Here is a 14,927-nt window from a genome sequence, read left to right as displayed (position 1 = left end):
CCTCTGAACCCAATCAGTCAAACCCCCTCAGTCACTCAGGGCTATCTGGGGTTCTCTAACACATCAGAGACCACTATATTTGTCATTAGTACAGTCAATCAAAGCTCTGAGAGGTTTACATGGGACTTCTGTTTATCTAAGCACTGGTGTTATCTGCACACACTTAATAACATTGCATAATCATTGGTGCTTCCAATCCACTCACTAGACCACTGCTACCAATACCAATCTGATCTCTCATCCTCCAGTATTATGCACAGGCTTTGCAAATAAGTTCATCAGTAGCCTGTCTACTAAAACATGCATGAATTTACAAGAGAAAGTCAAGAGCTACATGACAGCCTCTCATTGCTGCTTCCCCTTTACAAAGTTTAATAGATCAAAGACCCATATTAATAAGACATTGCAAAATGAACCTTCCAAGATTTCCAGTGGTCAGCTGACCTGCTCATGCTGATCAAAAGAAGGGGTGGAGTAGATAGTTTGTGTCAGTGCATTTTCATTCCTCCACTTCACCCTAGCCTAGAGTCAGAGACATGGTGCAGCTAGCTAGCCATGCAGCTTAGTTTACTTCCATCTGATATCCCCCCTCCCCAGTGTGTGAACTATAGGAAGAATAAGGGGAGCAGATGGCACTGTGGTCTAAACCCTGAGCCTCTTGGTCTTGCTGATTGGAAGGTCGGCAGTTCGAATCTGCACGACAAGGTGAGCTCCCATTGCTCTGTTCCTCTGTGTTGTACCCAGCTTCTGCGAACCTAGCAGTTCCAAAGCACACCAGTGCAAGTAGATAAATAGGTACTGCTGCAGTGGGAAGGTAAATAGCATTTCCGTGTGCTCTGATTTCCATCACGGTCCTTTATGCACCAGTAGCGGTTTAGTCATGCTGGCCACATGACCCAGAAAGCTGTGGACAAACGCCGGCTCCCTCGGCCTGAAGCCAGATGAGCACCACAATCCCATAGTCGCCTTTGGCTGGACTTAACCATCCAGGGGTCTTTTACCTTTTACAGGAAGAATTCAAGTCTGCCACTGAACCCAGAAAGATGAGTTATAAACAGGGCTACAAAGCAGCAAAAAGATATTGAGGGAAGAAAATGGAAGAATAGAGAAAAGTGTGTGTAAATAGGAAACAGCAGAAATTTCTGTCAAAAGTGTGTCTGTCAAAAAATGCTTGTGTATGCAGAGAGAAGTAGCATAATGCTCTGCCCCTTCCCTTTGGCCAATCTTGCCATGACTGGGCAAGGGATGGGATTTTAGTTCTGTCAAAAGAAGTTATGGATGAGACTTGAGCTGATCCTATACAAGGCAAATTTCTCCCAAACTGGGATTCAAGGTATATGCTGGTCACCCTTCAAGTTGAAGGAGTCTTTTCCATATTGGCATATTTTTTGCTTTCCCTGGAGTAGTCTTTCATATGATATTTCTACACTAGCCTTGTCATATTAAGAAAATAAAAGTCAACTCCTTAGGAGATACCAGCCCATTCTACTTTCAGAATTTTTATCTTGAAGCAGGACTGACCATCCAGTTTTTGCTAAATATAGAATTATTTAGTATTAGCTGGGTAAGTCATTTGACTCGGGAATTAATGCTCAAGGCAGGAGGTATAAGAAATAAAGAACATCTTATGAAAAACAGAAAGTTGCAAGCATTATTTTTATTCAGAACTCACAGATAAGATACACTGTTAAACATTAATAAGAATAAATGATTTGCTGAGACAAAAGCTGAATATTTTGGAAAACGTCAATTAATAATTTTGCAATATTACAAACTAGCTGCAAATAAACACAAGGAGAGCTGAATATATATGTAAAACTTCAATTAAAATGGGGGGGGGGCAACCCCAAGCTAGATAAATAGCTGTTTTGTCTTGTGTTGTACCTAAGGTAAAATTATGTACCTAGGGTAAAATTATGCTCTCATTTTCTCTTTGTATTAAAGTTATAACCATGATGCTTTAAATCAATTATTCAGAAAGCCACAAATTTTCAACATGATGCAACTGAGTAAGATTTGATTTACTTTTTTTTAAAGAATGAGATTATGCTAACATGTTCTCCTTTTATGCCACCGTGCAGCTAAGGCTGTATAAATAGAAGCTATTCTGTCTGTATTCTCTCTCAAGTGTTGTGTCTGATAAATTTTTCACAAATGAGAACATTAGCTACAACTAATGCCAGTTAAGCCTCACCAAAACTGAATTATTAAATCTTCTTGCCTATATCCTGTTACAGACTTCTTATGAATACTTGATTTTATTTTGTATAATTGACAAGACTTGTCAGGAAATGGTGGTTTTAATGGCAATCAAATTAAGATCAACTGGTATAAGTGTCACAATGAAGAGTCTGTGTCAAGTGCTGAAGAATTAATTGATGGGTTATTGAGAAACAAGGCAGGTGAAGCTGTCATAAAGTGTTGTAATATTAGCAACCTGCTTGCTATGAGTCAGAAACTAAGAGCCCGGGGTTTTATGTCTACACAGAACAAAAGTTTATTTTAAATCATTTATATCACTATATTGCAGGAACATTTTAAGCAGCTGACAAGCTGAAGAGCACCACTGAGTTGACATGTTGGGGGTACAGAACTTCATTTACTATATTCAGAAGAAAAGTTCAGCTTTGATAGCTTACGGTAAAAAGGAACTGTAATATATGACAAATATTTATGCCATAATGTTGTCACACTTGGGACACAGGGAAAAACATATTGACATTTATAAGAGATTGATGAAAATTAGTTCTAAAGCATTAATTTTTCCTAATACCACTGAAAGAACTATGTTCACTCAGGAGATATTTGATCTGAATTAAGAAACTGATGAAGCAATTGATTAATTGGAATTTAAGCCATCAGTCACTGGATCCATCAACAGAATCATTTACATTCTAAACAATCAGCTTATGGTCCAATAGGATACCATGTATTAATACACAGTCAATATGATACCCCTGAACTCATCACAATTCCTTATTGACAAGCACACAGATGCTTTTAATCCAAGCTTGATCACGCTGCATATATTTTAGGGGTCTTATATTGACTCTGTACGTTTTAGGAATTTTTATTTTATTAAATACATTACAGAATTATTTTGCATTCACTGAGCATCATCCAGAGAAAAGGAGATATTTAAAGCATCTGCCCACGTTCTTAAATTCTAATTATACAATTTATATCCTCTTTAGAAGTAGAAGCACATCCCAAACCTTCCTTTTCTTGAAACATTTAAAAAATCAAAAGGGTTAAAGCAAGCAAAATCATCATGTGCAAGCAATGAATTCATTTTGAAATTATATCCCATTTTTGAGAATCACTGAAAACAGGACAATTGTGATAGACATAATACTAACTAGTTTAAATTTATATACTGGAACTAATCAGTTGGAAGGGACCATGAGGGTCATCTAGTCCAACCCCTTGCAAAGTAGGAATCTTTCATCCAATGTGGGGGGGAAGTTCCATTATGCAAGTTGAACTCATTGTACTGACAAAATGATTTAGCTGGATTTCACCCATACTTATTAAGTAATACAAAACATTCATTTAGCACTGACACCCTGGGCTCGTTTGGGCGGAAGGGCTGAACATCAATTTAATAAATAATAGATATAGTGTTTGAGCATTCAAAACATTGTATATATAGGTTGGTATTTAAGTGGCAGGTGTGATGTTCTACACAGAGTTCAGTTCCGACTTAACAGTGGAAGTCCCTGCATTGCCAAAATACCCCTCCCCACCCCTGCCCCTCACCCCCAGCAAAAAAAAGGTCAAGGGCCCTCAGGTCCAGTAAATACCTGATGAAGTGCCACCAGCAGTTAAAAAAAATGCACACCTCTGCATTCTGGCCCTTATTCTTGTGTAAATCTTGCAACATCACTAGAATATGGGTGAAAGACACCCCCATATTGCAGCTGAAGGGCTGAGCCTGATAAAAATTAACTTGCCTAAGACCACTTTGCAATTCATAACAGCGGCAAGCTTTAAACCAAGGATTGTTTTTCCTTTTCAGCTCAGTCTTGGCCACTTCACTACACTAGCTCTTTAAGTATTAGCATATTAAGTATACTATTAGTATACTTTGTATTAATACTATTATTCCACTTGAGTTTATGTATAAAACAATAGGTGGAACACATAAAAGCAATATTATTCAGTGGCTTGAGATAGGTGTCAAAACATTGCTAGCCTGAGTTAAATCAAATGTTAAAACTGGAATAGGAGCTGAGATACGGGAACAGATTAAAGTAGTTTGGACAGATTGTTGGCAGTCACTCATGCCCTGAAGATAAAAGTTTATTTGGCCGTATGTGCAAAACTTCACTATAGTCATTTGTCATTCTCTGTAGCAATACATTTCCCAAACTTTCTTTCGTTTCAAGACAGGTAGGTTTTAAAATGTATGGTTTCTAAACATAATAGATATTTCCAGAACACGTGCCACAACTATTACAGCCTTATTATTCTGTAGCAGTGCTTAGAAAGAGATAGGAGGTGACACTTGAGTTGAACAGCTGAATTCCAAAGTGATACCACATTTTCTGTGCAATTTCAGAGGTTCAAAGTGTCAAACATCCTTGTGCAAAAAGCCACAAAACACTTATCTGTAATTAATTATAATGTATAAATGCACGAAACAACTAAGTAACATTTTTAATGAAATGTAACAGGTCTTCTTTCAGGTTACCTGCTACAGTACTTAACATAATTCTGTAATTTCTATAAAAAATTGGACGCATAGCCAGTAATATAAATTCAGCACTGCCGTTAATTTGAGAAGGCGTAATCTAAGAGGACATAACTAACTACCCGGAATATATAAAAAGCGAAAGTAGTTATGTTGGTCCATAACAACCCCCACCCCCCAGCACCACAATCCACAGTGAGCAATATCATACAGCTACCTGTTAAGTGTATAAACACAGGAACACACTCACCACCTCCTCCTCCAGCACAGTCATGGTGAGGAGGAAGTACAGTGGTGCCCCGCAAGACGAATGCCTCGCAAGACGAAAAACCTGCTAGACGAAAGGGTTTTCCGTTTTTCGATGCGCTTCGCAGGACGAATTTCCCTATGGGCTTGCTTCGCAAGACGAAAATGTCTTGCGAGTCTTGAGATTTTTTTCGCTTCCCCCCCCCCCTTTTTCTAAGCCACTAAGCCGCTAATAGCCTTTTAGCCGCTAAGCCACTAAGCCGCTAAGCCTTTAATAGCCGCTATAGCGCTAATCCGCTAATAGGGTTGCTTCGCAAGACGAAAAAACCGCTAGATGAAGAGACTTGCAGAACGGATTAATTTCGTCTTGCGAGGCACCACTGTATGCAAGCTTCAGCTTCCACTTTGAATTCTACTAAATCCTACCAGAATTTTTTATTCTTTTTAATTTTTGTAGAATCACTTTTAATTATACCAAAATTAACCAGTTTGTCAGTTTTGATGTCGCCTGCTTAAAAAAAAAATATGTTTAGGCAAGCTCACCCATGTATGCAATTTTAACATTTAAAAATTGCTGATTTTAGTTATATTTTGATAATTTTTATGTCAAAATGTTTTAAGGTTTGATTTTATCTGTATTTTAAATGACTATCTTATAGCACTTTGTGCAAACTTCATAGAGATTTTTGTCAATTAAGCAGGGTATAAATCTTGGTTAAATAAAAATAAATAAAATTATGATGCAACAATGTGTGGTTAAGTGAAAGCTTCTAAACTACTCCTCGCAGCTGTACTAGAAGAGAGGGGAGGGATGAACATATTAGCCAAGGTTAATTAACTATGGCTCAGCATGACATCTAAACACTGCCACTATATGAATTTATCACATCAATGTAATATACCAACAGTGTAATCTTATGTATATTTACTCAGAAGTAAGTGCCATTGATTTTAATGGGGTTACTCCCTAGGAAGCATTAGGACTGCAGTGTAAGACTAGAATTCAAAGCACTACAAACTAAAGGAGCAATATCTGTTGCACAGTTCCACAAGTAAACAACCAGCTTTTGTATAATCTGTATGCACTAGAGGTGGAGGAAGCGACAAAAGAGTCCCAAGCTAAGCCAATGGACAAGATTGCCAACTACCAGGGCACACGCCAATTCCTGCTGGGATACCACCACAGTAGTAGAGCTAAAACAGAGGCCTGGCTCTATTGCCAAGATGAAGGAGACATCAGCTCCTACCAGGAAGAGACAGGGAGTGTGGTCAAGCAGAGTTCCAACAAAGCCTGTAGCCACTAGTTCAGGGGTCAGCAAACTTTTTCAGCAGGGGGCCAGTCCACTGTCCCTCAAACCTTGTGGGAGGCCGGACTATATTTTGGAAAGAAAAAAAAATGAACGAATTCCTATGCCCCACAAATAACCCAGAGATGCATTTTAAACAAAAGGACACATTCTACTCATGATTCCTGAACCATCCATGGGCCGGATTCAGAAGCTGATTGGGCTGGATCCGGCCCCTGGGCTTTAGTTTGCCTACCCATGCACTAGTTCATAAGCAAGCCAGTCACTGACAATGAGCATCAGCTCTCAAACAACATGGGTTGGGGGGGGGGGGGAGAGGTGATAATGGCCTCACAGGCCCTTCCATCTTAAATCTAAGGAAAAAAAGCTAGTATGGCAGCAGCAAAGAGTGGATGTGGCAACTCCACCCCACCACATATAGCTAAATTGTGCATTGTCTGTGCTAGGGGTTACATATCAGTTCACGGAAGACTACATGGGCATGCAGTTTTATTTTCTCCCTGCCAGGTTTGCTGCCTTGTACAAAAGACATAGCTTTTATACAAATAGAATCATGATCCTCTCTAAAGCTGTATAAATTCTTTTTATTTTAGATCAGGTGTTCCTATCTACTTAAAAAAAGAAAAAAGGAAAAAAGCAGAACTACAGAATCAATCCAAGAGGATCCATTTGAAAACAGCAATAATATAAACTTTCAGTTACTATAATCACTAGTGTATATCCTTCACAAAGCATCCACAGAACAATACCAGAAAATATCAACATACCTGTTTTTTCTGAAGTTCTCAGAAACACCATGTCAGACGGAATTCGTTGATTCTGTTGGGGGGGGAAGTACAGCATGTTTTTTATATATATATATATATGTTTGTGTGTGTATACAGAGAGGGGGGCATTTAATTCTATGGGTTGAATCCCATATAGTCATTGTGTTCATGGAACAGAATTACCCCCTCCTCTGTGTACCCCTGAACCCACCCAAATCTGCTCCAGAAACATAATGACTTGGTTTCCAACAAATACATTCTTTATTTATACAAACTAGTAATATCTCAATAAGCAGCAGTTCTTTAAATGAAGTGTTTGTTTGTTTGTTTGTTTGTTTGTTTGTCTGTTTAAGTGCAGCACTAGAAAAGTTTGGGGGCCAAAGGGATGTGAGCTTGCTTACACAAATCCCTTTGCCTCTAAAGCCATCACTGGGTCCTGCACTAGGCTGAATTGAAGCAAACTACTGTAGCTCAGTAACCATCTGACAATCACACTTCTAACCTGGATGGCTGGGGGCTAGCACTTGGGCATTAATTTTTACTGCGCTCTCTCTCTCTCTCTCTCTCTCTCTCTCTGTGTGTGTGTGTGTGTAATATTAGCAAACTTAAACCATCACTTTATGGTCTACATATCCCTTAAAAATTATGTCAATTGTCCAATGGTGTTTCAATTCTCTTCCCCTTCTTTTCATTTTTTTAAACTATGTTTAACTTGCTAAACTATCAAAATGCTAAAGCTAACTGGGGTTGATTTTGTCCTTAGCAACTACGATAAAGGCACCGTTAGCATTTTGCCCATATCACAAGATCCACAATTACAAATAGCAGACATTAAGTACAGTAAACATCAAAACAGCAGCACTAGTTTACGCTATCACTTTTCCTCCAACAGCCTTTAAGAATCAGGCATTTTAGACTGAGAACCCCCTCTGCACAGTGACTTTGATCTCTGATCAAATAAATAGCCTTGCATTGCTGCTGTAAAGTATGTGTGTACACACACACACAAAAACACAAAATAATGGGAAATGCAAACCTTTAGCGTTCTACAGAGAAATAACAGAAGAGCCTATTCCAACATCTAAGAAAAGCAAATGACATGAGAATGAGTGTAGAATCTCATTTCACTCCGTCATAATTTTTTTTTAAAATGCTGAAATTTTATTGCATATTCTAAAACCGTCCAGATCCTTCCTATGTTGAGCAAAAAGTCTTTTTATATAGTAAGGTGGAAAGAGAGGGTACAGAAAATATATAAATCTTACTGAAGAACATGAACTATATTGTATATTCAATACTTGTGAACCCACTATCTGCAAAACTGAGAGGAGAGGCGAAAGGCAACTTCAGAAGTCAATAAATCATTCCTTAAATGACAAACATAAAATCAGATGTGCTGTCTTTATATAGATTAACTATACATCTTTACAACTTCTCTTTTAATGTTGACATAAACCTTTTAGTCACATCTCAGGTTACTAGCGTTATCCTTTAAAACTGTTGCCCGTTAACAAGCTGAAGCTTTGACAAAAACGCAGCTCTCTCATACACCAGCAGACATAATTAATCTTACCATCCTCATTACAATGGCAGGATACCAATAAAAACAAGTTCTCATATTTGTCAGTTATGAGTTCCGATTATTTGTCTTTGTAACAAAAGTAAATATTTAAAATTATAAAGTCCTTCATACTGACAACAACGGTTGAAAAAGATCTACTTTAGATTTGCTAAAATGAAATAAATAAAATAAGCCCTACCAATTTACTCCAATTAATTATTTGGGAGCATATCCAGCTGCAACATTGCTGGAGCTATGCAAGTGTGTGGACCCAATCGCCCTGATCACCCTTGGGCAGGAGATCATTGCAAGCTTTATGTAATAACAAGGCATTATCAAGATTTTAAATGTGTTCTCTTGTATCCTTTGTTCATGGCTATGACTGGATGAATCCCAAGCCGGAATTAAGATTACCGGAAGAAATATCAACAACCTCAAATATGCAGATAACACAACCTTGATGGCAGAAAGTGAGGAGGTATCAAAGAACCTTTTAATGAGGGTGAAAGAGGAGAGCACAAAATATGGTCTGAAGCTCAACATCAAAAAAACATAGATCATGGCCACTGGTCCCATCACCTCCTGGCAAATAGAAGGGGAAGAAATGGAGGCAGTGAGAGATTTTACTTTCTTGGGCTCCATGATCACTGCAGATAGTGACAGCAGTCACGAAATTAAAAGACGCCTGCTTCTTGGGAGAAAAGCAATGACAAACCTAGACAGCATCTTAAAAAGCAGAGACATCACCTTGCCAACAAACGTCCGTATAGTGAAAGCTATGGTTTTCCCAGCAGTGATGTATGGAAGTGAGAACTGGACCATAAAGAAGGCTGATCGCCGAAGAATTGATGCTTTTGAATTATGGTGCTGGAGGAGACTCTTGAGAGTCCCATGGACTGCAAGAAGATCAAACCTATCCATTCTGAAGGAAATCAGCCCTGAGTGCTCACTGGAAGGACAGATCCTGAAGCTGAGGCTCCAATACTTTGGCCACCTCATGAGAAGAGAAGACTCTCTGGAAAAGACCCTGATGTTGGGAAAGATTGAGGGCAAAAGGAGAAGGGGACGACAGAGGACAAGATGGCTGGACAGTGTTCTCAAAGCTACCAACATGAGTTTGACCAAACTGCAGGAGGCAGTGGAAGACAGGAGTGCCTGGCGTGCTCTGGTCCATGGGGTCACGAAGAGTCAGACACGACTAAACGACTAAACAACAACAACAATGGGTGATATCCAGCAGTGCCTTTTTGACTGCAATGGGCTTCTGACTGTGCAACAGGACTTTCTCTTTTTCTCTTTTCCCCTACAGCCTCACTGTGCACCTTAAAAATCTGCTCTGGAAGGTTGGCGAACCTTCCAGAGCAGATGGAGGGCAGGCTGCTGGCATAACATTAGATAATGCCCATTAACCACCTATTCTGCTTGAAACCTGCTCTGTGGCAGGAAATTATACAAAAAGCAAAAACGATAAATGTATCCCGGCTAATACTTTAAGAGCTCTTATCTGTAGCGTGTGTGTGTCCCCAATCTAAAAAATATTTTAAAGTACCAACCTTTTCCACTATGATGAGATCGCCAACTTGAATGTCTGAGCTTTTAACTTGCACTTTACCTTTAAATAAATAAAAAATAAGTCAACATAAGCAATAATCAAGAAATCACAGACACATTTTACTCCTATGCTGACTTTTGGGGGAGTTTTTTTATCAAATAAATGTTTTTTTCCAAAACCATTAAGAAGCTTACTTAAATACAACTAGCTTTAAAATAACTGTAACATCAATATAGAATTAAATCTCTGGGAGAAATTTTGGAAGAATTATTTGAAATTTACTGCACGCTATACACTGTAAGAGAACTATATGAAAATGATTCATAGATAGTATTTAACTCAGAGTCGATTGGCTAAAATGTACAAAATGTGGAATCGGATTTGTGTTCGAAATGTAAAGAAGTAGAAGGAACATTTTTTCATTTGTGGTGGGCAAGCACATATTGGGAAATGATATATAATGAGATGAAAAAATGTTCAAAACAAAATCCCTCCCCCCCCCCCCCAAAAAAGAGCCTTCATGGGCCATATTTGACAGGTAGGCCCAAATAAATTACGATGTCAAGTAGAACCAATCTCACCCAAAAGCAACATTTGATGCCAAACACAAACCCAAACAACTAAACTGACTGATTTCCAGCAAAATCAGTTCCACTCGGGAATTCTGATGGAACAGTGAGATGAAAAACCAATTTGGCACTTGAAATTAATTTTCTTCTGCAAAAAAGCAGTTCTTGGTTGGTGAAATGGCTACAGTATTAACACCAAGAAAACATATGTTTTTTCTTCAATAATTAATAAATATAAATTATAGTAAACATAGCATTACTCTGAGTGTCACTGGAAAGTCAGGCGAGTTAAACATTTAAATGAGAAACACCTATTAATATGGGAAGTCTTGAAATTCATCTTCCTATCTGATAACCTAAATTTGGCATCCAGAATACAGCTGACACCCAAACTTATCTCAGATACTATTTATTCCCAATCATCCTGTGAACATCTTGCATGTCTACAACCTTTGCTTGAAAATTACAAAGTATCATGCACTTAATGCATGTATCCCAATTCTAAATACTTGTGTTTTTACTAAGTAAGTACCATACTGGGTGGACCCCATCTCCACTTCTGTGAAGTATTGCTCATTGTGGGGGGATAGCACTTAATGCCTCGTGATGTTGGTCTCTTGATTTATTCTCAGAATATGCCTTCCTGCCCCAAAATTCTAATTTCTCACAACACGGTAAGAGTTGTTGTTATGAGAGTGAGACTTCTGTTTTACTGAAAAACTTCGGTAAAATCATGTATTATCAAACTGCTGCTCTGAAGTACAGAATGTGTAAATTTATCCTTCATAGCATAGTGCACTTTTTTATGAATGCGGTAACAGGGACAGTTGTTTCCAATGCAAATGTACAAATTCAGGTAAGTTTTACCCTATGCCCACTTGTTTGCAGGGGGGCTGGTAGAACATACTTCAGCAATAAAAACGATAATTTAAAACCTTAAGATGTCTATAAACAATTCTCCTTTGACTATTAGAACCAGTAGTCATTTGATAACATTTCAGAAAACATACAAATTATATAATATTACAACTTTGGAAAGACAATTTGAGAAAAACATCAAATGCTTTTCATTGAATAAATTATTTTTGCAAACTATTTTTTCCTTCTAAACACATCTCACTAGCTAAAAACACTCTTCACCATCTGTGTAATTGCCAATAAAAAAGTCCAAAGCTGTCAGAAGTGACTGCATATCAAAGCTTTATAGTCCACCAAGGCGCAAGCCTTTGCCTAAAGCCGTATTGTGGAACTAGAACACAATTAAGTGTCTATCATAATTCATTACACTTGAATGGCTCAAGAAGATTGCAGTGGAGTTAAATAAATATAATCCTAGTCTATGAATGCCAACAAAAGATGTCCACAAACAAGGTAAGCAAAACTATGCAAATGCTATAGTAGAAAGAATGTTAAGCCTCCTTTCAACTTTTCTCTTCAAGATACTGTCTCTGTTTTGGTTAGTTAACCTGGTTCAAGTAAATAAATAAAAATTCCAAAAATGTGCTTAGTCAAAAAAGCTAAACCCCCGGTTGTTTTCGAATTTGCATCCTGTCCTTCCAACTCACAACAAAATTATCAAGGAGATGGTTCACATAAAAAGATGACAATTTTCTAAAACAAGCTGTTATATTCATGCAAAGCTCTGAAATTTTGGGTCAAGAAATTGAAGCAATGGGAGATCAATAGAGGAATTAGGACAGGAGCAAATAGAAAGCAGTAACTGGTGAGAAACTGACCAGGTACTGAAGAATAATAAACCTACAAAGTGCTCTTAGCCAAGAAACATCAGTAATTGTGACAACTGTCAAATTTTAGAGACGCAGAGGGGGAGATATTAATAGTCATGCCATTATAGCAAGGTCATAATACATAATTTGTATTCCAGTCCAAATTATTTTGGAATCTAGGACACTCATTTTGCAGGTTTAGTAAATAACCATACAATTGATCCCAGAATAATGGATCACATGACTGTAAACTTTTGGGTGGGATATACTGTACTGTATATACTTGAGTATAAGCCAACCAGAATATAAGCCAAGGCACCTAATTTTACCACACCACAAGAAAAACTGGGAAAACTTATTGACTCGAGTATAAGTCAGTTCACCACACCACAAACCTGGTGGTGGCGGCAGCGGTGGAGGAAGAACAAGCAGCCCGAAAGGGCAGCTTTTGCGCTGCTCGTTCCTCTGCCGTCGCCGCAGACAGCGGCAAAGGCGGTGGAGGAGGAAGGAACAGCCCAAAAGGGCTGCTTTCAGGCTGCTCGTTCCTCCTCCACTGCCACCGACAGCGGCAAAGGCAGCGGAGGAGGAAGGAGCAGCCCGAAAGGACCCTCAATCGAGTATAAGCTGAGGGGGGCTTTTTCAGTATTAAAAATGTGCTGAAAAAGTCAGCTTATACTCAAGTGTATACGGTATGTACCTGTCAGTAATAGGGGCTATATTTCCATTTTAATCAGAAGAGCCATGGCAACAGTACTAAGACTGTTCAAAGAAGTTACTGTACTGCTTAATGCTGTAACTATTAAAATAGCTATATTGATCTATGATTCTTTGTGAGACCTATAGCTGGTACAGCATATACTAAATGCCCATTAATTACAATACTACCTATACGATGCGGGGGGAATGTTGGAGTTTCGTATTAAAGACAGCCACAAGGAGCACCTTCCAACATACAAACTCCCCCTGCAGTAGCTGCATTCCAACATAACAATAAGCTGAGAACCTTGGTTTAATAAACCATCCTTTGTATGAGCTGTTGCACCTGGTCACACCCACTTTGATCTTCCCTTCATGCAAATGAATATACAAACCACAAAGAGAATAGCTTAGCGTTATGTCTGAACTGGAACAAATGACTTGTTTCACCATGAAAAGCCATGAGAACTAGCCAGCCTTAAACCAAGAGTTGCTTGTTTATGAATCTTAACTTGTTAAGGAGAAACAAATCACAATCCTGGGTTTGGACATAACGTTAAGCTACTCCCTTCCCTGTTTGCAACCTGCTTGTGCAACCAGGAGTGATAAGGCTGTGTGTACAAGCAAGCAGCTAATACACATTAAGGTCTATAAAGCCAAGTTTCTTGGCTTATTGGTACATGCGAACATGGTCACAGAGGAAATGCTGTCCGTGATACATCTGTCCTAGGTCAGACAGACATCACTAGACTTCACCCAATACCCTTAGTAAGAACAGCATGCACACAAATGAGCTGGGAATTGGGAAAACATACTCCTGCTGGTTTTCTCCAGAAACATGATTGCAGGATGGAACTCTCATCATCAACAAACTTGCTCAGTTAAGGTGCACAACAAAAGCACAAAGGGAGTGGGGACATAAATTTAATAACTAATAACAATAAATAATAACAATATGCATAAGGTACTGATTGGGGAGTAGAGGAGAAGAGAACTTGCAAGCATCTAGGCAAGGAGCAGAGAGGGAAAAATATTCTCTTTTCCAAGGATGGCATAAGTACAGGACTATAAAGCATGAATTCCTGGCATTGCCTTTTAAGAACTAAGGCATGAACTTCCCTTGTTATGCATCATGAGGTTATGAAAGTTTATGAAAGTTTTACAAAAGATGCCATTCTAAGGGGAACAAAATTGTTTTTAAACAAGTGTGACCTTCCATTCCTTTGTACTCATTTGCAGTCATTCTTCTCTCCATCTGCTGTTATTTCAGAACAAAGGAAAAGGGAATGCATCACCATTGCTGAGCCATTGCCAAGGCAACGGGACCAATGCACCCTGCCTTGCCATGCTTTGGTAAGTTGCACTGCTTGCAGTTCTATGTAGCAACTTTCACCCCAAATAAGTTATTGTCATACAGTGCTGCATGTGACTGGTTGGAATAGAAGGGGGAGAAAGGCTGAAAGTAATGTACAACAGATGGACAGAGTGCACATTTGGAAACATATTTGACTAGGTATCCATAGACACATTCTGCCCCTACTAGTCAAATGAGCACAACTGGGTTGTGTAAGAGGGTGTTTTCCAACATGCAGAGAGGGAGAGCAAGGCTACATGAGTGTTTTACCCTGAACTGGCCCATTAGGAGCCACAAAATCTCCTGCAATACTAAACTATCCTTTGTGGAGATCAGAAGGTTTTCAGAAAGTGGCAAACTAAACAGTAACATAAAAATGAAGCAAGCCACAATTAAGAGATGATAGAAAATCTCTACATACAGAAAGAATACTCAATACATGGAGCCATGAAATA

General features: G+C 38.7%; 1 protein-coding gene across 6 annotated transcripts in view; it reads right to left on the bottom strand.

The window, feature by feature from the left end:
* ATP9B (ATPase phospholipid transporting 9B (putative)) overlaps positions 1 to 14,927 on the bottom strand; it is a 115,236-nt gene that overhangs the window by 74,247 nt on the left and 26,062 nt on the right. For all 6 annotated transcript variants that reach the window (XM_081014128.1, XM_081014129.1, XM_081014130.1 and 3 more), the window contains 2 exons: positions 10,128 to 10,186; positions 7,014 to 7,065 (listed from right to left, as the gene is read on the bottom strand). In XM_081014128.1, coding sequence (XP_080870254.1) covers positions 7,014 to 7,065; positions 10,128 to 10,186 — 111 coding nt within the window. The remainder of the gene's footprint in view (positions 1 to 7,013; positions 7,066 to 10,127; positions 10,187 to 14,927) is intronic.

This window comes from Podarcis pityusensis (assembly GCF_964106645.2).
Source record: "Podarcis pityusensis genome assembly, chromosome: 7".
NCBI classification, from domain to species: domain Eukaryota; kingdom Metazoa; phylum Chordata; class Lepidosauria; order Squamata; family Lacertidae; genus Podarcis; species Podarcis pityusensis.
The sequence above is the reverse complement of the archived record's forward strand: the minus strand, read 5'-3'. Positions and strand labels throughout refer to the sequence as shown.